Genomic DNA, 26,608 nt, shown 5'->3' on the forward strand with positions numbered 1-26,608 from the left:
CTACGTGGATTTCCTCCGGGTGCTCTGGTTTTCTCCCACAGTCAAAAAGACCTGCTGGTTAGGTGCATTGGCCATACTAAATTCTCCCTCAGTGTATCTGAACAGGTGTTGGAGTATGGCAACTGGGGTATTTTCATAGTAACTTCATTGCAGTGTTAATGTAAGCCTACTTCCGACACTATTAAATAAATTTTAAGGTGGAGTGTAGAAAATAAATTATTTTAGTGGGTTCAGTACTAGAGGGAATAAGCAAATTATACGTTCTATTAGAGCACATGGAAGAATGGGGCGTTACAGTAAAGTTGCAGTTATAAGTTATGGAAACAGATGTGGCAAAGTTTGATTTCTATTATGGAGGAATCTGTAAGCAGTCTGCATTACCTCAGAGGTTGTGCTTTATCAGAAGCTGTGTGATTGAGAGGGAATTGCAAACAGGACTATGGTACAAGGGGAGGCTTGCACATTAGGGAGAGAGTATTTATATAGTTCTTGTCTCAAAAGGAGAAGTACCAACAACAGGCATTACACCAGATAAAGGTTGTAGTCAGTGGCAAGAGGGTGGCATTCATATAGACCATTGAAGATGACAGTTCAACCTCTATTGAAATTGAAATACTTTTGTAATGTCAAACATCTACCTAACTGCAATATGCATTCAAAAAGGAGAAACTATCATGAAAGCCATGTAAGCCATATAATGCCTTTTCATAGAAATTTAGATTTTTTTTGTTTTAACTACCAGATTCAATGCTGCAAATTCTCATTTTCCTCTACTTAGGTACGATTAGAATGGCCAACGGATCTTGCCATCAACCCAATGGATAATTCTCTATATGTCCTGGAAAATAATGTCATTCTGCGGATAACTGAGAATCACCAGGTCAGCATTATAGCTGGCCGACCCATGCACTGTCAGGTTCCTGGCATAGATTATTCACTCAGCAAGCTGGCCATTCACTCTGCACTGGAGTCTGCCAGTGCCATCGCTGTGTCCCACACTGGCATACTCTACATTGCGGAGACCGATGAGAAGAAGATAAACCGTGTAAGGCAAGTGACGACCAATGGGGAAATCTCCCTGCTGGCGGGGATGGCATCGGACTGTGACTGCAAAAATGATGTCAACTGTGACTGCTTTTCAGGGGATGATGGTTATGCCACAGACGCTAAGTTGAATTCTCCGTCTTCATTGGCGGTCTCGCCGGATGGGACCATTTTCATAGCTGACCTGGGGAACATCCGCATCCGAGCAGTTAATCGAAACAAGCCACAAATGAACTCAATGAACTTCTATGAGGTTGCTTCAGCAGCTGAGCAGGAGCTATATGTTTTCAATTCAAACGGTTTACACCAGTATACAATGAGCCTGGTCACCGGTGACTACATATACAACTTTTCCTACAGCCCGGATAATGACATTGTGGAAGTGACTGACAACAATGGAAACACTTTAAGGATCCGAAGGGATAGCAATGGGGTGCCACGGCACTTACTGTCAGACAGCCAGGTGTGTTCTCTGACTATTGATGCTAATGGAAAACTAAAGGCGGTATTACTGCAGAACCAGGAGCTCGTTGTGCTGACCTACAATGGGAATAGTGGCCTCCTGGCAACTAAGACAGATGACATTGGTTGGACCACTTTCTTTGAGTAAGAGTTATTTACTTGTTGATTTCCTGTTCTTACTGAAGTGTGAAGTATATGACTGTTGTATATGATTGCCAGTTGGAAAATATTACACTGATGCTATCCCTCATATCTCATGGTAAATTTTCAGAAACTACTAAGAAAAAGGAGGACAAAGTGTTCCATTTTCCTTAACATTAGAAAGCAGCAGAAATTCTCGGTTAATGTCATGATTTGTATGCAAATGAATGCAGGTAGTCAAATTCGGGTGACATCCTAAGCGATGTTGGTAAAACTAAAGTAATGAGTATTATAGTAAATCTGCAACATCTGGTGATTAATTGGAATTACCTAATATTTGATCACTTCAGTTTTCATAGAATCCCAACAGTGCAGAAGGAGGCCCTTCGGCCCATCGAGCCTGCACCAACAACAGTCCCACCCAGGCCCTATCCCCATAACCTCACATATTTTACCCTGCTAGTCTCTCTGACACCAAGGGTAATTTGAGCATGGCCAATCAACCTAACCTGCACAGTTTTAAAAGAAAGCTGGCTTTTGTGCCATGTGTTAAAATTGGACTTTTGTTTGAAAATTGAACATAAGTTTTTTTTCTACTGAAGAATTGCATGAAAAGTAACATCTATATTTGAAAAGAAACATCAGTACGACTTCCACTGATTGCCATGCATAATGGCTTCATAAATCAGTTTGCGATGACATCCCCTGTTCTTTATTGCTAACAAATTTGTTAGCACTTTATCATGTTCACAGAAGAATGTGATATCTGAATATTACTGTATTATATGAGTAATTTAATACAATATTGTGTTGATAAATTTTTTTAAGAGTCAATCTGGATTGTTGCTAATGGGCTGTGTGGATGAAAGTCAGCGAGGAAGGTCACCACTACATACTTGCAAGGGAACCTTTGACAGTTATAATGTAATGCATATTACTCTCAGGGTTCCCTCACATCTCATGATAGATTTGCAGAAACTACTGAGAAAAAGGAGGACAGAGTGTTTCAGCTACAGGGTGATATTAGAAGTCATGCATCACAAAGACCTTGATCAACCCACCATGCATGTGGACCTGACAAATTTCAGTATGATTACTGCAAATACAAGAATTCCCATGGCACATAGCTCAACACCAGCAAAAGTACACGAAACATCACATTGTGTTGAAAAGAAATACTATAAATCATATCAAGAAGCTCCAGTATTCCCTGTGAGATGATTTTAAAAGGAACATTATTTTTCTCCGTATAACTCAATTCTTGGTATCCATTCTCCGTATAGTTCAAAATTAAATATCTTGTATTTTCTCTGTAACTCAACCCGAAGTATCCAGTGTTCTTGCTCGTCTCAATCATAAGTGTTCATTGGTTCTCTATGTAACTCACTCCCACACATCTGATCCTCTCTGTAACCTATTGATGGCTGTTATATGCAAGATATAGGTTGACCTGATATCATCTATTTGCACCTAGTTATGATAGTGAAGGGCGACTGACAAATTTGACGCGTCCCAACGGTGTAGTGACAAGTTTGCATCGGGAAATGGAAAAGTCAATCAATATTGACATTGAAACTTCCAACCGAGAAGATGATGTTACTGTCACCACTAACCTTTCTTCAGCCGATGCGTCTTATACTCTGGTTCAAGGTAAACAATCTGTCTTACTTATTATAAAACTGTGATCTGCACTCACAAGGTGATAGGTTCAGTAAGAATGCATAATTGGTGTTTTAATGATTAGTTACAAATACATCAATTACTAAAAGTTGCGCAGCTGGTCAGCAACATCATGATATTACACGCACTAGGCTTTATTTCGAGAGGGGTATAATGGAAAAGTAGTACTGTGTGCAATTAGTAAAGTTTATTTATTGGTGTCACAAGTAGGCTTACATTAATACTGCAATGAAGTTACTGTGAAAATCCCCGAGTCGCCACACTCCAGTGCCTGTTTTGGTACATTGAGAGAGAATTAGCATAGCCAATGCACCTAACTAGCACGGACTGTGGGAGGAAACTGGAGTACCCAGAGGAAGCCCACGCAAGCACGAGGAGAATGTGCAGACTCCGCACAGACAGTGACCCAAGCCAGGAATCGAACCCAGATCCCTGGCACTGTGAGGCGTCTATGGTAGTCATGATGTGGAGATGCCGGCGTTGGACTGGGGTAAACACAGTAAGAAGTTTAACAACACCAGGTTAAAGTCCAACAGGTTTATTTGGTAGCAAAAGCCACACAAGCTTTCGAGGCTCAGAGCCTCGAAAGCTTGTGTGGCTTTTGCTACCAAATAAACCTGTTGGACTTTAACCTGGTGTTGTTAAACTTCTTACTGTGAGGCAGCAGTGCTACCACTGTGCCACCATGCTGCCTACGTTCAATTCTATGAACATAGGACTTAAGAACAGGAGTAAGCCATTAGACCCTGTGAGCCTGCTCCACCATTCAATTAGATCCCGGCTATTCTGATTGTGGTCACAACTCCACTTTTTTGTCTGCTCCCAATAACACTTGACTCCCTTGCCTGTCGAAAATCTATCCGGGTCAGCCTTGAATAAATTCAGTTATCCAACCTCCGATGTTTCTGGGGAAGAGAATTCCACAGACGAATGAGTCTCTGAGAGAAACAAAATTCTCCTCATCTCCACCTTAAAATGGAGACCTCTTATTCTTAAACTGTGTCCCCTAGTTCCAATCTCACCCACAAAAGGAAACATCCTCCCAGTAGTCACCCTATCAAGTCACTTAAGCTTCATATCTGTTTCAATAAGATCACCTCGCATTTTTCCAGACTCCATTAGGTAAAGGCCCAACATGGTCAACGTTTCTTCGGAAGGTAAGTCCTTTGTACCAAGTCTGAGTTGAGTGAACCTTCCCTGGTCTGCTTCTCACAGAGTTATATCCTTTTTCAAATAAGGAGACAAAACTGTACACAGTACTCCAAATAAAAACAGACAATGCTGGAACAAAATAAGCAGGTCTGGCAGCATCTGTGGAGAGAGAAACAGAATTAACATTTCGAGTCCGTACGACTCCTCTAAAGTACTTCAGATGTGGAGTGCATTTTACATGCTCCCGGGGGACATGTTTCCCACAGGGGCAGTGGGGAGCGGGGCACGTAAAAGTGGATGGGTGCCCATCTCACCACCTTCCGTCCACCTCTGAGCTCACCCCATCACTCAAGGAGTGTACGGATACCTAAATCAGCGGCCCATATTGACTGAATAATTAAGCGACAATTCACCTTATTATCAAGCCAGTTGACTCTGATAATACGCTGCCCAAGTCATAAAATGTTTGGTGTAGGCAGCAGGATGGGAGTGTTAAATGTGTAAAGGGCCAGAATGAAGGGGGGGGCTTCACAGGTTGCCCTTTGCCAATAGTGAGTTAGGCCCCCTTAAGTAGGCCCAACCTGTCTTTCCTTCCGACCCACTCCCCCGTTTAAACCCACCCACTCCCCCTTCCTGCCCTGCTCCATAATACTTACTGATCATCGCTGCACAAGAACCCAGACCTACCTGCTCCAGGGATCTGTGAGCCTCGGACTTCTTTTCCTTCTGCAGTCCCGGCAGCAACCACTGATGCCTTCCTGGCGCTTCCAGGACTGATGGCGCTGCTAGCCAATCAGATTTATGGCAGTTCCATAGCGTGACCTAATGAGGAGAAGAAATCAGCTTGGTCCTCATTACTCCACCTCGCAGTGTTTTATGGCTGGGGGGGGAGGCGGCATGGAGCACGTTGGATGTTCACGCTAACGTTGTTTCCAGGGTGATTAGGGGTGTGGATCGGGTGGGAGTAGTAGATGGTGAGGAGGGGGTTGGTGGTGAGGTGCCACATTATTCAAACCATGATCTCTTCAAATCCCTGTACAGCTTCACTTGTGACCACAACTTCCCTATTTTAATATTCCATTCCCCTTGCAACATATGACAACATCCCATTTGCCTTCCTAATCATTTACTCTACTTGCATACTAACATTTTGTGCTCCATGTACCAGGGCACACAGATCCCTCGGTACCACAGAGTTCTGCAAATCTCTCCCCATTCAAATAGTACACTGCTTTTCTCTTCTTCCTGCCAAGCTGGACAAGTTCATATTTTCCCACGCTATACTCCATCTGCCAAATTTATGCTCACTCATTTAACCTGTTTACATCCCCTTGTAGACTTTTTGGACGGGATTTTTCAGCTGCACTCATCCCAAAACCAGAAAGTCCACCCCCCACCTGCTGCGATTCCCGTGGCGGGCAGGACGGGAAAATTCCCCTGTTCATCTCCTCTTGACAACTTACTTTCCCACCTGTAATGATGTTATTCATAAATTTTAGCTACCACCCATTGGAACCCTTCATTTAAGTCATTGATGTGGATTGGAAATAGTTGAGGCCCCAGCACTGATCCCTGTGGCATTCCACAAGTCACAACTCAACCCAAAATAGGCCTATTTATCCTTACTCTGCTTCCTTTTAACTAACCAATCCTTTATCGATGCTAATATGTTACTCCCCTACATTATGAGCTCTTATTTTATGTAGTAATCTTTGATGTGGCACCTTATCCAATGCCTTCTGTAAATCTAAGTACACCACATCTACAGGTTCTCCTTTATCTACCTTTCCTATTACGTCATTAAAGAACACTAATAAATGAGTTAACCATGACTCCCCTTTCATAAACCTATGTGGACTCTGCCCAATCCCATTATGATTTTTAAGTATCCTGCTATAATCTGCTTAATAATGTTTCGAGCAATTTCCATCTGACAGATGTTAGGCTAACTGGCCTATAATTTTCTGCTTTCTCTCTCCCTCCTTTCCTGTCTGGAAGATGGAGCTGAGACAACCAGATCAGCAATGATCGTATTGAATGGTGGAGCAGGTTCGAAGAGCCAAATGGTACTTATGTTCCTATGTACTTGCCAGCCTCCCAGCCTCTGACCTGTTTTTGTAGCCACAGTATTTATTTTGCTGGTCCAGTTCAGTTTCTTGTCAATGCTTTGCCCCAGTAGGTTGATAGCGTAGATGCATTTAAGGGGAAACTAGGCAAGCACCTGAGAGAGAATGGACTGGAGGGTTACAATGATGGGTTTAGGTGTGGAAAGATGGGAGGGGACGGTGCCACAATAAGAAGTCTCACAACATCAGGTTAAAGTCCAACAGGTTTATTTGGTAGCACAAGGCACAAGCTTTCAGAGCACTGCCCCTTCATCAGGGCGTTCTTGGGGACGGTGGCACAGTGGTTAGTATCCCTGCCTCACAAAGCCAGGGTTCGATTCCCGGCTTGGGTCACTGTCTGTGTGGAGTTTGCACATTCTCGCTGTGTCTGCGTGGGTTTCTTCCAGGTGCTCCAGTTTCCTCCCACAGTCCAAAGACGTGCTGGTTAGGTGCATTGGCCATGCTAAATTCTCCTTCAGTGTACCCGAAGAGGTGCCGGAGTGTGGTGACTAGGGGATTTTCACAGTAACTTCATCACAGTGTGAATGTAAGCCTACTTGTAACTAATAAATAATGTGGATTATAAACAGCAGCATGGACTAGTTCTGTGCCACATATCCTATGTTATCTGTTAGGAAATTGAGATCAGCAATTTGTAAAATCTGGTATTTGTGGTCTAGTTTGTTGCATTCCTCGTGAAGGTTGGCTTATATATCAGGTTGATTTATAGTGGAAGATTATTGTACAAATCTTTCTCCACCGTTAGCTCTGGACCTCTAAAAATAGAAGCTGATTTTATATTGAAGGAGTGAAAGAATAAAACATGCCTGATTCAGTGATAATGTTCTTTAGCATGTGTTATAAATATGATTTGATCGTTCTTATTGAATTACTTTTATTTTAATTTTATTTATAATCTATACAATTTTGACATTCTGAATCCATTCTTGCTGTGCAATTAGAATCTTGACTGCTTTTCAAACAACCCTAGGCTGGAAATGTTAGGAACTGATCATTCACTGTTCCTAAAGCAGCAGAATTTACCTTATTTTGACACAATGCTTGTCCATATGTGAAACCGGGTGAAAAAATTGAAGGATCATCACCAGAAAAAAAAATGAAATATTGAGTCACTTGAAAGATCTCTTCACCTGATGTGTGTGATATAAATTAGACTCAAAGGCTTATGCTGGAATCATAGAATCCCTACAGTGCAGAAGAGGCCATTTGACCCATCGAGCCTGCACCGACAACAATCCCACCCAGGCCTTATCCCCATAACCCTCCGTCTTTACTCTGCTAATCTCCCTGTCAAGGGGCAATTGCTAAGGGGCAATTTAGCATGACCAACAACCTAACCTGTACATCTTTGGAGTGTGGGAGGAAACCGGAGCACCTGGAGGAAACTCATACAGACACAGGGAGAACATATCAACTCACACAGTCACCTGAGGCCAGAATTCAACTCGGGTCCCTAGTACATTGAGGCAGCAGTGCTAACCACTGTGCCACCGTGCCACTTATAGGGAAAGAAATATCAGCACTGAATCTTCCTTGCATAATTTACTTGCCATGTAGGCTTCAGTGTATGTGTTAAATGTCATTTGATTTATTCCAGGTGACCACCAGTGCTACAGTGTGTCTTCTCTGACCAGCTGTTTTCAAAATGTTAACTGGTAGTTATTAAAGTGAACAACTTTCTTACTATTGCTGTACTTTTCTCATCAGATCAAGTGAGGAACAGTTATCAGCTTTGCAACAATGGCACTCTTCGAGTGATGTATGCCAACGGAATGGGTGTCAGCTTTTACAGTGAACCTCATATTCTCGCTGGGACTATAAGTCCAACTGTCGGGCGGCGCAATATCACACTGCCAGTGGAAAATGGATTGAACTCAATTGAATGGCGCCTCAGGAAGGAACAGACCAAGGGAAAAGTGACCATGTTTGGACGGAAACTTAGGGTAGTTTATTATAAACATTTTAAATTGTAGGGATCATTTAGGCTTTGTAGTCCCATACTGTGATTTCAGTTTTTAAGTGACTTCTGGAATGTATGTGCCTTCTTAAGCACCTATTGCAATGCAGCATGCCTGCAAGCAAATGTAGCCAAGCTTCAAGCCACAGCTGACCACTATGGTCCCTGATATGCCAGCATTCAATTACATGGCCTTCCAGCAGATGGCACAGCTTGGCATCTAATTCTCGACTGAGCCAGGCCCCGAGAAAACATAACCCTACAATCATTAGTCCGAAGGTAGAGCTCATGGAAATGGTTGGTGGTTGCAGCTGGCAAGATACCAATCAGGCAATGGCCATTGTTCATTGCCCTGGCATGGCTTCTCTCATGCAGAGAAACATGTCATGCTGTTATTGAGCTGTGTCTGAAGAACCCACTCATCATAACTGGTAGCAGACCATTCACACATACCATCAATGACATTGTGGTCTGCTGTCACCGCTTCATCAGAATTAATTTCAGCGTAATCTCCAAGCATGAGTGCCCACAGATGGGCACAGAGTACAATTCAAGAATCTAACTTGCTTGCCATCCTTTGAGCCTTCCACTTCTGCTAAGCACAGCAGTTCCAATGAGTCCCATTGGCAAACTCATTGGTATCAGGAAAAGGGAGCTTGGGCCAGAAAGCAAATTAATTAACAGCAACTAGCACAGAAACTCATTTCAACTCAAATGCCAGCAGGAAATAACATTAGTGGTCAGCCCATGGAAGGCCACCAGCACTTATTGTGAGCTAATTAAAGATCCTCTCAGTTGCATAAGCCACTAAAGCCCTCTTCCTGTCAAATTTCCTCAGTGCACTGGAGATTTGACATCCAAGCATGGCCACTGGAACTAAAATAGAGGAACATCTTTCCTTGCCTCCAATGCACTAGTGAAGATCAGCCTGGCTTTAAATGGAAATTTGGATACGTCAGCCTAAGCTTGACCAGAAATTTGATCAGGATCAAAATCTTGTCAGACTGATCTCTCACATAACCTTGAACACAGAAACGAGCTATTCAACCCGACAGATCCATGCCAGGGTGTTCCATCCACACCCCAAATACAGTTGTAGTTGGAAATACAGGCCACCAAAGTGAGTCCCATGGACCCTGGGGTGAATTTTGCCTTTGTCAATCGTGCCAAATGAAAAGTAGTGAATGATCAGCCCCTTCTCCATTCAACACCAATGTTAATGCATTTCACAAACCCCCGCATGAAAAACATATCCTGACCACGAACAGTGAATAGAAACCTTTTGATTCTGTGATTTAGCCACTAGTGTCGACAAAAGATCATCAGGCATTGACTCATTTTGCATTTCTCCTTTCAGAAGAATCACAGGTGCAAACCCATTTTACACACAGCACATGGTGGTTGCCATGAAAGCAATTTCTCTTTTAAACAGCAAAACAAAATTGTGTTATCTTCGCAATTTGCTTCCTTTGGATAACAAAATTACTTTTTCAAGACCCTTGGTACCACGTTTCTCTGCCACGTTACTTTATGTTTCTCGGTTCTGTACTTACAGAAAATAATTTTCCCCTTGAAGTATAATGTATGCAACATTTCTTTTTCAAAAGCTGTGAAGAAAGTAAGGTGTGATTTCTTTAAAATTTCATATGATCAAACTTTGGAGAAAAATTGATAATTAAATTGTTAATCGTGGTGTTGATGCTCATTAGCAAAGGCTGAATGCATTGCAGTTTCTTTGAACCCATGCCAGATTGCAATCACTTAAATCATATTGATGATAATGTCATTTGAAAGCTTTCTCCTTTATTGGCAAAGGCACAAAATTCAATCATCTACGCCAGGCATAAGCCATTATAATTAAAATGAAATAAATTGCCCCAGTAATCCCACATGTGGTCTGTTTTAAGTAAAGAGAGGCACATTTATGATTGTGGTTCTTTAATTTTATACAGTTGCATGGACGAAACTTGCTTTCCATTGATTTTGATCGCAATTCCCGGACAGAGAAGATTTATGATGATCATCGAAAATTCACGTTGAGGATTATTTATGATACATTGGGTCGCCCCACAATCTGGCTTCCAAGCAGTGGATTAGCTGCAGTTAATGTCTCTTATTCATCTAGTGGGAAAGTAATTGGAGTTCAACGCGGTGCGATGAGTGAGAAAACCGATTACGATGAACAGGGCAGGATTATATCCCGAATCTTCTCCGATGGAAAAGTCTGGAGCTATGCGTACCTTGACAAAGTATGTTTACACATAATTAGCTCCATTATCATTAATAAGACATTAGTTCTTCCAGGTTCCCTTCATTGCCTTGCAGCTGTTTTAGGTAATGTGAACAATAAGTAAGATTGTGGAGCTTGAATGTGAAAGAAAATGATAATGTAAGGGTACATTTGGTTGAAATTGGAAGGTTTGCTTTACTTTGAAATGCAGCAGAGATTATGCACAACTTGTTTCTCTCTGTAAAGAATGTGTCTCTGTTTTGTGAACAGCAGCAAAGTTGCTCTGCGTTTTATTGCAACCTATGTAAGAAAATAGCAACCAACCTTACTGTCACACAGACACTTGACCAAATTGTGAAAAGTATGTAAGGTAATCCTGTAGCTGGTACGATGAATCCCTTGAGTTAAGAAATGTACAGTCAGAAGTTCCAAAATGTAGGCTAAATTACAGGATAACATTAGCCCAGACAATGTGGATAATGTTAAACTTCAGTGGTAAGGTGATAGCCCAGTGGAGTGGATACCCCATCTGTGATAGATCTCATCTTACATCCCGCAGCCCAAAGCTATCAACCTGTGCTCAGAGACAGGAACATTTAATTATAGGATGATACACATTTTGCTTTTGTCATTTGAACTTTGATTTATCAACCTCAAAGTTACAATTTATAAGCTTGTTTGCTTTAGGACATTTGTTTGGCTTGCTTAACTGATTGGATGACTTTGGTCTGATTATTTCTTGTTTGTCAATTGCGAAAGCTGGCTCTTGACACATGAACAGTGAGGAATGACAGGAGGTGGGTTTTTAATACCTCGAATTCACCTGAGACAAACAATGTTTCCACGTTCCACCCTCAGTGTTAACTGGGTTGCATGTGGTCCTTTCAGTTTGCCAATCAATTTTGAAAGGTAATTCCCACCCACTCTGGTGAGAAATTGTTATACACTGCTTGTATCTCACATTTTCCATCAAATCATCAGAATTAAAAAATCAGATTTCTGCTCGCAAGGCTTTGTTGTGAATAACAGGACCAGATTCCCAAACCAATTAGCCAAATCCATCAACTTTACATACTAATCACTGAACTTTTTTAAAAATCATCCTGGTTCCATGCTACCTCTCTATTTATCTCGGACGCTTCCTTGTCCTCTTTGCCTGAAGGCTTTGGTTCCTCGCATTTCAATAATTTCCAACGGATTTTCCAAAAACTTCATACAATGGTTCAAAGAGACCAGTGCAAGAGTCAACTACCTTCACTCACCCTCGAGTCATGAATGGCAGAATCCTCAGAATTATTTCTGCTCCTAATGATCTGTATCTGCTAACCCTATCACCTCTCGTCTAGGAAGAGTAGTTGCCAGCCCTACTCCACCTCCCATGAAATATAGCATATGTACCTCCACTGAATAAATAATTGCACATCAGTTCTGCACTATTACATATTCTTGTTACCGTTAAATATCCTAATTCTCAAGCAGGGACCATGTCATTATTTAAGAACCATCTAATAGATGGTAAAGAATAGGGCAATAAAAGGATATGGGATATGGCAACAGAGAGGATATCTGGCATTAGGATTACTGCTCATGTGGAGGATGAATATCAAAACATCCTGAAACACCTGTTTCTAGATTGTGGATTTCTGCCTGCTGCTACCCAGTTCCGTGCCTGAGAGATATTGACATAACAGACCTTCCCCAAAGGCAGCAACATGGGCTTTCAACAGCTTTCCAACCAGTGGGTCAAACTTCCAAATTCCACTCCTTATTTCACATCTCTGCTGCTTAGAAGGCAGATGTGCTGCAAGACTCTCATCTTTGTGGCCTTCAGCCAACTACAGAGACATGAGTCATCAGCTGATCAGTTTAAGGTTGCTTGGTTTACCTTCTCCACTGCATGGAGATGACATTCCCTTCATTCCTTACCTCCCTGAGCCGGGATATTATAAGGTGCAGGGACAGGAACAAACAGAAGGTGTGCATCCTCCTCAAGAACATTGCTGAACACAGCAACAATTAATAATCCTCCCTGGATGTAATGACCCTTTCAGAAGTGGAATCTGTGGCACTCAAACTGATTTATTGGTCAACATTTCTGCATGATTCATGCAGTATTTATTGTTACAAGCAAAGTGTAGCAAAGCTGTTGGAATTTGGGACGAGAGAACATGATTGCATAAAAAACATGATATTGAACCCCTGTGGAACTGGGATTCACCATTTCCTGGTTCCTCAGACAGTTTGACATAGAGCTCAGTTGGAAGAATGGCCCACTAATATTTGAAACCTGAATCTTATCTGAGATTATATCCAATTTTCTTCCATGTACCTGCAGGAGAGCTGTTGACCTCCAGCTGGTTCCAGCACAATTGAAATCAGTACTCACTGTGAGGGGAAACTTTGAATATGAAACAGGGTCCTGCCAGTTGATAACTTAACACGTTAGTATTCTAAAATAATGCATTAATGGGGACCCAAATTGTCTCTCACTTGTCTTCCGAGATTCACATTTTCACAGTGTTTCTATTCTCCTCAATTAATCATTCAACCTCACCTGATTACATGATCTACCTAGCAAACACAAGGGACAACCATGAAGTTGACTCACTCAGAGCCGAGCAATTGCTTAGTAGTAAGAATGGAGCATCATCACCACAGGAATGGGGGAAAGTATTACAGGAAACACTTGGCAGATAACATTATGCTACAGAAAGATCAATTTGTTAAGATCTATTTGTTAAAGAGTACACTTTTGATCTTCTGGCGAGGTAGATTTGCCATGATCTTATTGAATGGAGAAACAGACATGATGGGCATATTATGACCTTCTCCTGCTCCTATTTCTTATTCTCGTATCCCCTTTTAAAGAGACAATTGAAATTTCCTTCTGCCATACGATAAGGTAGCGCATTTCACATGATAACCTTTCACTTTCCTTAAAAGTAATTCCCCTCTTGCCACATCATAATTGGAAAAAATACTTTGGAAAAGAAAAAGTATTAATAAGACAAATTAAAATTATTAGTAAGTGTTTGTTAAACATAAACTGGTTTGTGTTTTCAGGTATTCTTTGGAATTTTTATTCTATCAGATGATTTAGTGATCTGCTTTCCAGTTAACTCTTCTTATTAACTAATTATTAAACATTAATTATTAATTAAATTGTTATTAAAAATTAATTATTAACTAAATTATTAACAACATATTGGGCAGTCTGGTAATAAGTAGATTGTCTTGATCATATTGGCATATGATTCCATACTGAGAGAATAAGCTAAACCTGATCACGGTAGAATAAATCTCTCTTTCTTTAATGAGCTGAAACTTCAAAGGCAGCTTGCACTAGACCTCCAGCAAGCCGGGGTTTCTACTTCACTTGCTCTATCTCAGAGCATTTATGGTCTTAGCTGTACCAGAAAAGAGGAAGAGACAGCTTACAGTCCAGGTAGGCCTCTTTATGCTCTAGGATCAAGAATGGAAGCCAAGACCTGAAGGCTAGACTAAAGGAAATGATATAGAGTTCCTCACAGATAAAATTTTAAACATGTGCTTGGGAGTGCTGACTCTTCTATTGTGAACTTATGGGTGCAAAACTGACCAATCAAGGATCGCAGAGTCCAATATTCACTTTGCATTTCTTTGTAAGTATAACACATTACAACAATCATTCGTTTCTTTTTGGAAAATCACAGGAACATGGGCTATGACTTAACTGCCAGTTTCTCCCCTTTCACAGAAAACATTTTTAGTATCTGGCTAAAGGCAAAATACTGCAGACACTGGAATCTGAAACAAAACCAGAAAGCACTGGAAAATCTCAGCAGGTCTGACAGCATCTGTGGAGAGAGAATAAAGCCAACGTTTCGAGGCTGGATGACCCTTTTTCAGCAGCTCTGACAAAGGGTCATCCAGACTCGAAACATTGGCTCTATTCTCTCTCCACAGATGCTGTCAGACCTGCTGAGATTTTCCAGTGTTTTCTGTTTTTGTTTAGTATCTGGCTGCAGGTTACTGAACCATATAAACCAGAATAGCTGTATGTTCAATCCAAAGTCTGCTTTGAATTAGTTGATTGCATTGAGCCACAGTAGAGATGCTACTCGTGTCTCTCGGTTAGAGAAGGAAAACGTTATAATCCAGATCCTCATTATTTATTGCACTGCAAGGACACCGGCTGGAAGTGAGTTTTGTCCGTCCATGGTGTCAGGGAACAGGATCCGTTGTGGTTGAACTACTCAGCTTTACAAAGTGGTTGGTCACATTCCGGGCACTGTAAGACAATAAGCATCCGTAAAATTGTATCAGAGCAAAAATTAATATTTTGAAGGAGCATGAAGGGTTTGGTAGAAAATTGGGAGGGAAAGTACATTTTCTTTTTAAGTCTTGTTCTTTTCTTTTGCAGTCTATGGTGTTACTTCTCCAGAGTCAACGTCAGTACATCTTTGAATTTGACCAAACGGATCGCCTCCATGCAGTCACAATGCCCAGTGTAGCCAGGCATACCATGTCAACTCATAATTCTATTGGTTACATCCGCAATATCTACCATCCTCCTGAAAGCAACTCATCGATGATTTTCGACTTCACAACGGAAGGGCGAATACTGAAATCTGCCTACTTGGGCACCGGGCGTCAGGTCTTTTATAAATACGGAAAGTTATCCAAGCTCTCTGAGATTCTTTATGACAGCACTGCTGTCACATTTGGTTATGATGAGTCAACAGGTGTGCTGAAAATGGTCAACTTGCAAAGTGGTGGGTTCTCTTGCACAATCCGGTACAGGAAATTTGGTCCTCTGATTGACAGGCAAATCTATCGATTCTCTGAGGAAGGCATGGTCAATGCCCGGTTTGATTACACCTATCATGATAACAGCTTTCGAGTTGCCAGCATGAAGCCCATTATCAGTGAAACACCACTTCCTGTTGACCTGTACCGTTATGACGAGATATCGGGGAAAGTTGAGCATTTTGGGAAGTTTGGAGTGATATATTATGATATAAATCAGATCATTACGACAGCTGTGATGACCTTGAGTAAGCATTTTGATACCCATGGGCGGATCAAAGAGGTTCAGTATGAGATATTCAGGTCACTCATGTACTGGATGACAGTTCAATATGATAGCATGGGGAGAGTGATCAAAAGAGAGATTAAGCTTGGCCCTTATGCCAATACCACCAAATATACTTATGACTATGATGGAGATGGGCAACTGCAGACTGTTGCTGTGAACGATAAGGCGACCCGGCGCTACAGTTATGACTTAAATGGCAACCTGCAAATGTTGACCCCAGGAAGTAGCATTCGTCTCATGCCATTACGTTATGATCTTAGAGACCGGATTACCCGGCTGGGAGATGTGCAATACAAGCTGGATGAAGATGGCCTTCTTTCTCAGCGAGGCACTGACATATTTGAGTACAACTCCAAGTGTTTGCTCATCCGAGTTTACAGCAAAACCAATGGATGGAGTGTGCAGTATCGCTATGATGGTTTGGGGCGCCGGGTCTCCAGCAAAACCAATTTTGGCCAGCATCTGCAATTCTTCTATTCAGATCTGAACAACCCAACGAGGGTAACCCATGTTTATAATCACTCCAGTTCAGACATCACCTCCCTATATTACGACCTCCAGGGTCATCTCTTTGCCATGGAGATCAGCAGTGGAGAAGAATTCTATATTGCTTCAGACAACACTGGGACACCTTTGGCAGTCTTCAGCAGTAGAGGCCTAATGATCAAGCAGCTTCAGTATACTGCCTATGGTGAAATTTATCATGATTCTAACCCGGATTTTCAACTGATAGTGGGATTCCATGGTGGCTTGTATGACTCTCTGACCAAGCTGGTCCACTTTGGCCAGAGAGACTATGATGTCTTAGCTGGACGTTGGACCGCTCCTGACTATTCCATATGGAATGATATCGGCAAAGATCCTGCCCCCTTTAACTTATACATGTTCAAAAACAACAATCCTCTTAGTAACGTGCACGATGTTGAAGATTACGTGACAGGTAAGATTGGTAATACCATTGACAAGTTAAACATTTAAGGACAATATGCTTCACCCACATAACTCATATTGCAAAGAACTTCAAATTTGTTTCAACCTATTAGAGTGCTAAAGAAGCCTTGATATGTAACAGGATAATTTATTAATTGGTACACATTGATCTCAACAGAAAGTAAATGTTCTTTTGGATTTGTATAATACATGGCCACAAAACTACCTGTCTCGTGCACCAATAAATGTGCCATCTTCATGAATTACGACATTTGACTGAAACATTTTAAAAATCACATTTTTAAATTTATTTTATTTGTGACTGAATCTGGCTGTTTAGAGTGAGGATACCCTAGTAGCCTGGGGGAATATCAGAGTCATAGGCCGGAGAGCACTTCTGAAGTTAAGGCACATTATCGACGCACAATCGTGAAAGTGTTCCATTTCCTCCAACATAAGAACTACAGGGGATACAAAGGAGGTTCACCAGGATGTTGCCAATAATGGAATGCACCCCGGAATCGGGATGGGTGAGGCTCGCAGAACGGAATTCTCCATTGGCCTCAGGCGGGATTTTACGAGCGAGGTCATAAAATACCGGCCATAGAGTCATACAGCGCAGAAAAGGCTCTTTGGCCCATCGAGTCTGCACTGACAATAAATACCACTAAAGGCACGCTAATTCCATTTTCCTGCACTCGTCCCATATCCTTGAACTGCTCATCCAAGTATTTTTTAAAGGTTGTAAGGTTTCCACCCGCCATTACCTTCCCAGGCAGTGCATTCCCGCCACCCTCTGAGTGAAAAAGCCTTTTCTCAAATCCCCTCTGAATCACCTGCCCCTTATGCTAAAACTAAGCCCCCTCGTGATTGACCCTTCAGCCAAGGGGAACACCTGCTCCCTACCCTCCCTGTCCATACACCTCATAATCTTATACACCTAAATTATGTCCTCCCTTAGCCCTCTCTGCTCTAAAGAAAACAATCCAAGCCCTTTTAGTCTCTCCTTGTAGCTCAACTGCTCCATTATTAGCAACATCCTGGTGAACCTCCTTTGTATCCGCTGTAGTTCTTATGTTGGAGGAAATGGAACACTTTCACGATTGTGCGTCGATAATGTGCCTTAACTTCAGAAGTGCTCTCATCCATCTGAATATAGTATTCTCCATTCGGGTATTTTTTTGGCCTTTCCTTTCAGACTGTTATCTCACTGGCATTAGGTATTAAATTGCAACTACTACTGAATGCAGGGTTTGCAAAGAAGGGACTTACAAAAAACTCAAGGAGAAATATACTGTATTTTTCGGTGTAGAAGTCGAACTGATTAGATTTCCAATTATTCCGACCTCCATTGTTCTATAAGTCAAGGCGATGTATAGGACCAGACCAGAAAAATGGTTCAACTCAAATCTCTTACATTAGAGATCACATAAAAAGGAAACACCATGACTGATCGCCATTAACATGTGTAATTCCAAAGTCTATAGAAATCTCTCTGGCCTTCAGACAGAGCTGAACACTATTTAACCTGTGGCATGCAGCTCAATGTGTCAACACATACTCCTCCAATTCCTGTTCGATGTTAATCCACCTGGCTGTAGATCTGCAGTCTGCTTCTTTTGGTTTTCTTGGTTGTACACAGCACACCCTTGGTCTTGCATCAGTCCCAAACATTTTTCTCGCTGACTCCGTATTTACGGTGAGCAGCCATGTTCCCACCATTTTCTTGTGCATATTCCATGACTTCCAGCTTGAATGCTGCCTTATGGGATTGACATGACTTGACTGGAGAGATATTGGTATGTGGCGTGGGGTTTGCTTGAACTTATTTATAAGGCATCAGTGTCTAAAATCCACTTAAGCGGTAGATAAATCGGAGCGGCATATAAGATGAGACCTGATCTTCTGGAGAAAAAGTCTTGTCTTATACGGCATGGTGAGCGGCATGCTGACACGGTGGTTAGCATTGCTGTCTCACAGCACCAGAGACCCAGGTTCACTTCTGGCCTTGGGGAATTTGCATGTTCTGCCCGTGTCTCCATGGGATTCTTCTGGGTGCTCTTGTTTCCTCCCACAATCCAAAAATGTGCCATGCTAAATTGCCCCTTAGTGTCAGGGGATTAGGGATTACGGAGATAGGGCCTGAGTGGGATTGTTGTCGGTCCAGGCTCGATGGGCTGAATGGCCTTCTTCTGCACTGCAGGAATTCTATACATCTATACAGTATATTTGAACATCTAGTTTAAACTATGTTCATCCAGTTGACGTTCATCTAGTTTAATTCTGTTCTCTTGCAGATGTTAAAAGCTGGCTGGTGATGTTCGGATTTCAGTTATACAATATTATTCCTGGATTCCCTAAACCAGCTGTTCGTTTTGCAGCACCACCTTATGAACTGGTGGAGAGTCAAGAGCGCGACAATGTACAGGTATGGAATAAACCAAAGTGAAATCATGCCTGCATGTCTGTTTGTCCACATAATCTCATCACTGTCTGTTTCCCAGCTTGTTCACATCTCCGGTCTTCTATCTTTCTAATTGCCTCTCTGCCTCTGCTATCATGTACCCATTTCTCTGTTGATATATCTGTCTTCTCACATGGACAGCAGTTAAAGCCAGAAATTAGCAAGCTAACAAATACTGAAAATCTAATATATGCATCCCTTTAATAAAGAACCAAACCTCTATTTTCTATAATGACTTGCATCCACCACTTGCATGCCCTTATTCTCGCTGCAGTCATTCTACCAGTGCAACGTAAATTCTTGCTCTCTCAAGTCGAAAAGGCACAGATTTCAATTTAACTGGCACATTGACTTGGCTGCTTCAAGTTGTAATATACCTTGAGCTTATCTACCAAAACCACGCCCTACTGTAGGTTCATCCTGGAAAGCATGGATAACCTTACTTTCTTTCTCTAACACAAACATCTCCGTAAACCTATTTCCCCACCTCTTCACCTCCAACAACAACCTCTTTCTTTTCTCCCCTATCTTCATGCATACCAAGCTATACCTTCCGCGAGTTGCCCTGAAGCCCTGAGCAAGTTCTGAACCCCCTTCTCTAGCTTCACACCCATTCCTTAAAACACATAAAAATGCACTGTGAAAGCTTCCATATGTACGTAAAAAGGAATGGTTTGGCTAAGACAAATGTGGGCCCATTACAGGCAGAGTCAGGAGAACTTATAATGGGGAATAGAGAAATGGTAGTTAAGCTAAATGATTACTTTGCATCTGTCTTCATTGAGGAAGACACAAGGAATCTCCCAGAATTAGAGATCCAAAAGACAAAGGAGAATGAGAATTGAAGGTTTTTTTTATTAGTAAGAATTGCATTGGAAAAATTAATGGGACTGAAAGTCGATAACTCCTCAAGACCTGATAATCTACAGCCCAGAGTGTTGAAAGAGGTAACTATGGAGGTATTGGCAATCATCTTCCAAAATCTTATAGATTCTGGAATGGTTCCTGAAGATTGGAAGGTAACAAATGTTACCTCACTATTTCAGAAGGGAAGGAGAGAGAAAACTGGAAAAGATAAACCTGTTAGCCTTACATCAGTAGCATGCAAGGTACTAGAATCTGTTATAAATGATGTGATAAATGGACACTTGGATAATAATCATCTGATTCAGCATCCCCAACATGGATTTATGAATGGGAGCTCATGTTTGACGAATCTGTTGGGAGTTTTTGAGGATGTCACTAACAGAATTGATAAAGGGGAGTCAGTGGATGTCGTATACTTGAATTTTCAGAAGGCTTTTGATAAATTCCTCCAAAGGAGGTTGGTTAACAAAATTAAAGCACGTAGAATAGAAGGGAGTATACTGGCATGGATTAAGGATTTGTTTACAGACAAAAAACAAAGAGTATGAATAAATGGATCAACCTTGCATTGGCAGGCTGTAACTACTGGGATACTGCAGGAATCAGTACTCACGCTCCAGCTGTTCACAATATATATATTAATGATTTGGATGTGAGGACCAAATGTAATATTTTCAAGTTCACGGATGACACAAACATAGGTGGAAATGTGTGTTGTGAGGAAGATGCAAAACAGCTTCAAGAGGGGTTGGACGGTCTTAGTGGGTGGACAAGAATGTGGCTGATGGAATATAAGTGGAAAAATGTGAAGTTATCCACCTTGGTAGAAGGAACAGATGCACAAAGTATTTCTAAAATGGTAAGAGATTAGAAAGTGTAGATGTACAAAGGTACCTGGGTGTCCTCATCAATAAGTCACTGAAGGCTAACATGCGGGTGCAGCAAGCAATTAGGATGGTGAATGATATGTTGGCCTTTATCATAAGGATTTCAGTACATGAGTAGCAAAGCCTTGCTTCAATTGTATAGAAACTTGGTTAGATTGCACCCTGGAGCACTGTGTGCAGCTTGGTCTCCTTATTTTAGGAAGGATGTTATTAAGAACATAAGAACTAGGAGCAGGAATAGGCCATCTGGCCCCTTGAGCCTGCTCCGCCATTCAATAAGATCATGGCTGATCTTTTTGTGGACTCAGCTCCACTTACCCGCCCGCTCACTATAACCTTTAATTCCTTTACTGTTCAAAAATTTATCTATCCTTGCCTTAAAAACATTCAATGAGATAACCTCAACTGCTTTACTGGGCAGGAAATTCCACAGATTCACAACCCTTTGTTTGAAGAAGTTCCTCCTCAACTCAGTCCTTAATCTGCTTCCACTTATTTTGAGGCTATGCCCCTAGTTCTAGTTTCACCCGCCAGTGGAAACAACTTCCCTGCTTCTATCTTATCTATTCCCTTCATAATCTTGTATGTTTCTATAAGATCTCCTCTCATTCTTCTGAATTCCAATGAGTATAGCCCCAGTCTAATCAGTCTCTCCTCATAAGCCAACCCTCTCAATTCCAGAATTAACCTTGTGAATCTCCTCTGCACCCCCTCCAGTGCCAGTATATCCTTTCTCAAGTAAGGAGACCAAAACTGTACACAGTACTCTAGGTGTGGCCTCGCCAGCACCTGCTACAGCTGCAACATAACCTCGCTGTTTTTAAACTCCATCCCTCTAGCAATAAAGGACAAAATTCCATTTGCCTTCTTAATTACCTGCTGCACCTGCAAACCAACCCCTTGAGATTCTTGAACAAGGACACCCAGGTCCCTCTGCACAGCAGCATGCTGCAATTTTTTACCATTTAAATAATAGTCTATTTTGCTGTTATTCCTACCAAAATGGATGACCTCACATTTACCAACATTGTACTCCATCTGCCAGACCCTCGCCCATTCACTTAGACTATCTATATCCCTTTGCAGACTTTCAGCGTTCTCTGCACACTTTGCTCTGCCACTCATCTTAGTGTCATCTGCGAATTTTGACACACTACACTTGGTCCCCAACTCCAAATCATCTATGTAAATTGTAAACAATTGTCCCAACACAGTCCCAACACTGATCCCTGAGGCACACCACTAGTCACTGATCGCCAACTAGAAAAACACCCATTTACCCCCACTCTTTGCTTTCTGTTAGTTAACCAATCCTCTATCCGTGCTAAAACATTACCCATAACACCGTGCACCTTTATCTTATGTAGCAGTCTTTGGTGCGGCACCTTGTCAAATGCCTTCTTGAAATCCAGATACACCACATCCACAGGTTCCCCATTGTCCACTGCACATGTAATGTTCTCAAAGAATTCCACCAAATTAGTCAAACATGACCTTCCTTCATGAACCCATGCTGCATCTTACCAGTGGGTCAATTTATATTCAGATGTCTCGCTATTTCTTCCTTGATGATAGATTCAAGCATTTTCCCGACTACAGAAGTTAAGCTAACTGGTCTATAGCTACCCGCCTTTTGTCTACCTCCTTTTTTAAACAGTGGCATCACATTTGCTGTTTTCCAATCTGCGGGAACCACCCCAGAGTCCAGCGAATTTTGGTAAATTACCACTAGTGCATTTGTTATTTCTCCCGCCATCTCTTTTAGTACCCCGGGATGCATTCCATCAGGACCAGGAGACTTGTCTACCTTTAGCCCCATTAATTTGCCCAACACTATCTCTTTTGTGATAATAGTTTTTAGGTTCTCATCTGCCTTAGCCTTCTTGTCATCAATTTTTGACATGTTATTTGTGTCTTCCACTGTGAAGACCAACACAAAATACCTGTTCAATGCCTTGCCAAAGTGGGGGTGTAACAAAGGTTCACCAGACTTGTTTTCAGGGTGGCAGGACTGTCCTATGAAAAGAGATTGGGGAAATTAGGCCTGTATTCTCTAAATTTTTAAAATGAGAGGTGATCTCATTGAAACCTACAAAATATTTAAAGGAATAGAGGTTTGAGAATCTAGTACCGGGAATATAATTTTAAAATAAGGGGGAAGCCACTTAGGCCTGAGATTAGGAGAAATGTTTTTACTCAAAGGGTTGTGAATCTGGGATTATCTACCCCAGAGGGCTGTAGGAACTCCGTCATTGAGTATGTTTAAGGTAAAAATTGACAGATTTCTAAATACCAATGACATAAAGGAATATGGGGATAGTGTGGGGAAAAAGGCATCGAGGTGGATGATCAGCCATGATCGTATTGAATGGCAGAGCAGACTTGATGGGCTGAATGGCCTACTCCTTCTCCTATGTTCTCTGGGCTTCTTGAGTCCTATTTGTTCTTTCAACCCCATTCCATTTAAGTTGCTAATCACCTCAACATTTTAATGATTTTTTTTACAGGCAGGTCAGCGGAGTTGAGGCTGAGATGAGGTCAGCCATGATCATATTAGATGACAGTGCAGGCTTGAGGGGCTAAATTGCCTATTCCTGCTCCTAGTCCTTATGAACTTTTCTTTCGGCCCCCATGCCAACCAATAAGTGGTTGTATTGAACTGTTCTCCTCCCATCATTAACCTTCTCAAATAAAAATGCACCCTTAGCCCTTCTTTCCTTGCATCCTGAAACCCCTATCTGGGAAGAAGTAGAGAAAAATAATAAATAGCATACAGATGAAATAGATTATGCCTCGGCTGCAGAGTGAAAAAATCACAGCTACAAATGTATTCTTAGCGAAGCCAGGCACATTTCTACAGGAAGGGAAAGGAAGAGCTATCCCATAATCATCTTGTGTATCACTACCTCCTATCGTTGATGGCCGCAACAATGTTAATGCTTTCCAGAATGGAAATACTCACCATATATGTCTTTTGGTTTGATTTTCAGTTTGTTTCAGGAGTTCAGCAAGCGGCAGAAAGGCTCAACAATGCCTTTATGGCACTGGAAGGATGCTCACTACCCAAATTCTCCAGGGTAGGTCACAAGGACAGGTCAGGACATTGGTTTTCAGCCACTAATTCCATCATTGGAAGGGGAGTCATGTTCGCTGTTAAGGAAGGCAGAATAACGACAGGTGTGACCACCCTTGCAAGTGAAGACAGTCGGAAAATAGCATCCATTCTTAACAACGCATATTATTTGGACAAAATGCACTACACTATCAATGGGAGGGATTCGCACTATTTGGTGAAAATTGGTTCATCGGATGGCGACCTGGCAACTTTGGGCATGACAAGTGGTCGAAAAGTGCTGGAGAATGGAATTAACGTCACCGTTTCGCAGCCAACAATTCTGCTTAATGGAAGGACTCGAAGGTTCACAAACATTGAACTTCAGTATAGTGCCCTATTGCTAAATATTCGCTATGGAATTACACCAGATACGTTGGAAGAGGAAAGAGCACGGCTGCTCGACCAGGCCAGATTAAGAGCTCTAGTGAATGCCTGGACTAAAGAACAGCAGAAGGCCAGGGATGGCAAGGAAGGAAACCGACTGTGGACAGAAGGTGAAAAACAACAATTGCTGAGCTCTGGCCGAGTTCAAGGATACGATGGGTACTATGTGTTGCCTGTGGAACAGTACCCGGAGCTGGCAGACAACCCCAGCAATATTCAGTTCCTGAGACAGAATGAGATGGGAAAGAGGTAACAAACCGAACTGCTGTCATCTCTGGCAAGAGCTGGAAGGGTGATCGCAATCACTATCTCCTCTCCTAAGGAGATGGAAACTCTAAAGGGGGTACGGAAAGTAAGTGACCTTGGGAACTGAAGAGAAGTTTCAAATTCATGTGATATGAGTTTTCACCTTGTTCTTCAGCATTTGAGGACTCTCTGGAGTGGACTGGAACCCAAAGAGAAAACTGCTTACTTAACAAGTACCCCTTTTTATAGGATAGCTCAGATCCTCTGGGCTTATATTGAAAAAAAAAAGACAAATCTCTCTTCTTGACTCAGTAAACTTACTGCCTCATGGGTGTCTCATTTAAAAGACTTGAGTTCAAAATGCCCATCTTGAATGAAACAGGAACTTCATAATTGCAACCTTTTGTAATATATGCCCCGAAGGAAAACTTGTTTGAGCATACCGGAAATGTACTGATCTGTCGAAGCCTGGGCCAGACTTCTTACACTGATGTATTGTTTTGTTTATTGCCATAGCAACTGTAGTGGACACAGTAAGCCTTGGAGGTTCTAGTTACTGCATTCCTACTTGGGAGGGGGTGGGGAGGGCCATAATGTTTCTGAGGACGTGACGTAATTAATAAACAAAATATGTTATTGTCATACACACCGTCGTACTCTTTTTAAAAAGAAATTTAAATAAACCTACGTTGTGGACAGATTGACGTTTGCAGGGTGTAGTCTGCATAGTTTCTTAAAAGTAGTCGTCAGTAATGGTTTATGGTAGAGTTGTGGCCAATGTTTCACTGCTACAAATGGCACTGCTTTTCACTGACCCTGTTCACTGAGGCACAGGAGAGGGAAGGGGAAGGGGGCAGGAGGCACAGTTGCTGCTAACAAAGTTAAACGATCAATGATGGGACCCTGCTCACTTTTGACTTGCCTCTCAAATTACGACAATCACGCTGCAGTCACCAGAAGGCAAATTGAGAACTTTATTATTACTTTTTTTTTGTAATACTGTATCTGGAAGAATTGTCCATGGAGGTTTTTTTTAAATTAATTTCTGATGTTGCTGCTCAGCAAATATTAGTCACAGGAAATAAAAAAATAATTTATGTAAAGGTGTTTCAAAAATGTTTATATACTTTAAAATAAAGTCTTTAAAACTGAAACATGTCTGATATTGTGAACCCATATTTATAGAATATTACAACCATGTCCTTGGGTATTCAACTATTTTCAAAATAAAGTTTGAGCTGTGATCTATCTTTGTCAGTAATGTTGTTTCAGCTAAGTTGTAACGGACGTCAAAAAGGATCATGAACAATCAGAGATTAACAAAGAACAAAGAAAATTGCAGCACAGGAACAAGCCCTTCGGCCCTCCAAGCCTGCACCGACCATGCTGTCCGACTGAACTAAAACTCTCTATCCTTCCGGGGGCTATATGCCTCCATTCCCATCCTATTCATGTATTTGTCCAAATGTCCCTTAAAAGTCACCATCGTATCTAGTATCTATTGTATCTCCAGATTGTGACAATGGTATTAACTAAATCCAAATGTTAACTAGGTGCCTGCTAATAAAGCTTCAACATGAAGAGTGTACTCTACTGCAGTTCAAATTTCATGATCAGCTGCTATTTTGAAAAACATGAAGGGCCCTTTCACAATTCTCAGTACTGGGCCCCGTTTCGTAGGTGGTTGCTAGTCGATCATCAGAAAGGTCGATGTCAAGCAGGATATTATGGAGAAGAGCGGCTAGAGAGGTAGCAGTGGGATTTAAATTGTCATCGGCACACCCCTGAAAGATGACTTCACATTTGCCAATGACGCCACCAAGAGGTAGCATTTAAATGATAAAGG

General features: G+C 41.7%; 1 protein-coding gene across 3 annotated transcripts in view; it reads left to right on the forward strand.

The window, feature by feature from the left end:
- LOC144505046 (teneurin-2-like) overlaps positions 1-26,008 on the forward strand; it is a 2,673,959-nt gene extending 2,647,951 nt beyond the window's left edge. For all 3 annotated transcript variants that reach the window (XM_078230751.1, XM_078230754.1, XM_078230752.1), the window contains 7 exons: positions 779-1,650; positions 3,122-3,297; positions 8,313-8,548; positions 10,515-10,811; positions 15,195-16,809; positions 19,097-19,227; positions 24,008-26,008. In XM_078230751.1, the coding sequence (XP_078086877.1) occupies positions 779-1,650; positions 3,122-3,297; positions 8,313-8,548; positions 10,515-10,811; positions 15,195-16,809; positions 19,097-19,227; positions 24,008-24,769 (4,089 nt within the window). In that variant the 3' untranslated portion in view covers positions 24,770-26,008. The remainder of the gene's footprint in view (positions 1-778; positions 1,651-3,121; positions 3,298-8,312; positions 8,549-10,514; positions 10,812-15,194; positions 16,810-19,096; positions 19,228-24,007) is intronic.
- The last annotated feature ends 600 nt before the right edge of the window (positions 26,009-26,608 follow it).

The sequence above is a fragment of the Mustelus asterias genome, chromosome 16 (assembly GCF_964213995.1).
Source record: "Mustelus asterias chromosome 16, sMusAst1.hap1.1, whole genome shotgun sequence".
Classification (NCBI taxonomy): Eukaryota; Metazoa; Chordata; class Chondrichthyes; order Carcharhiniformes; family Triakidae; genus Mustelus; species Mustelus asterias.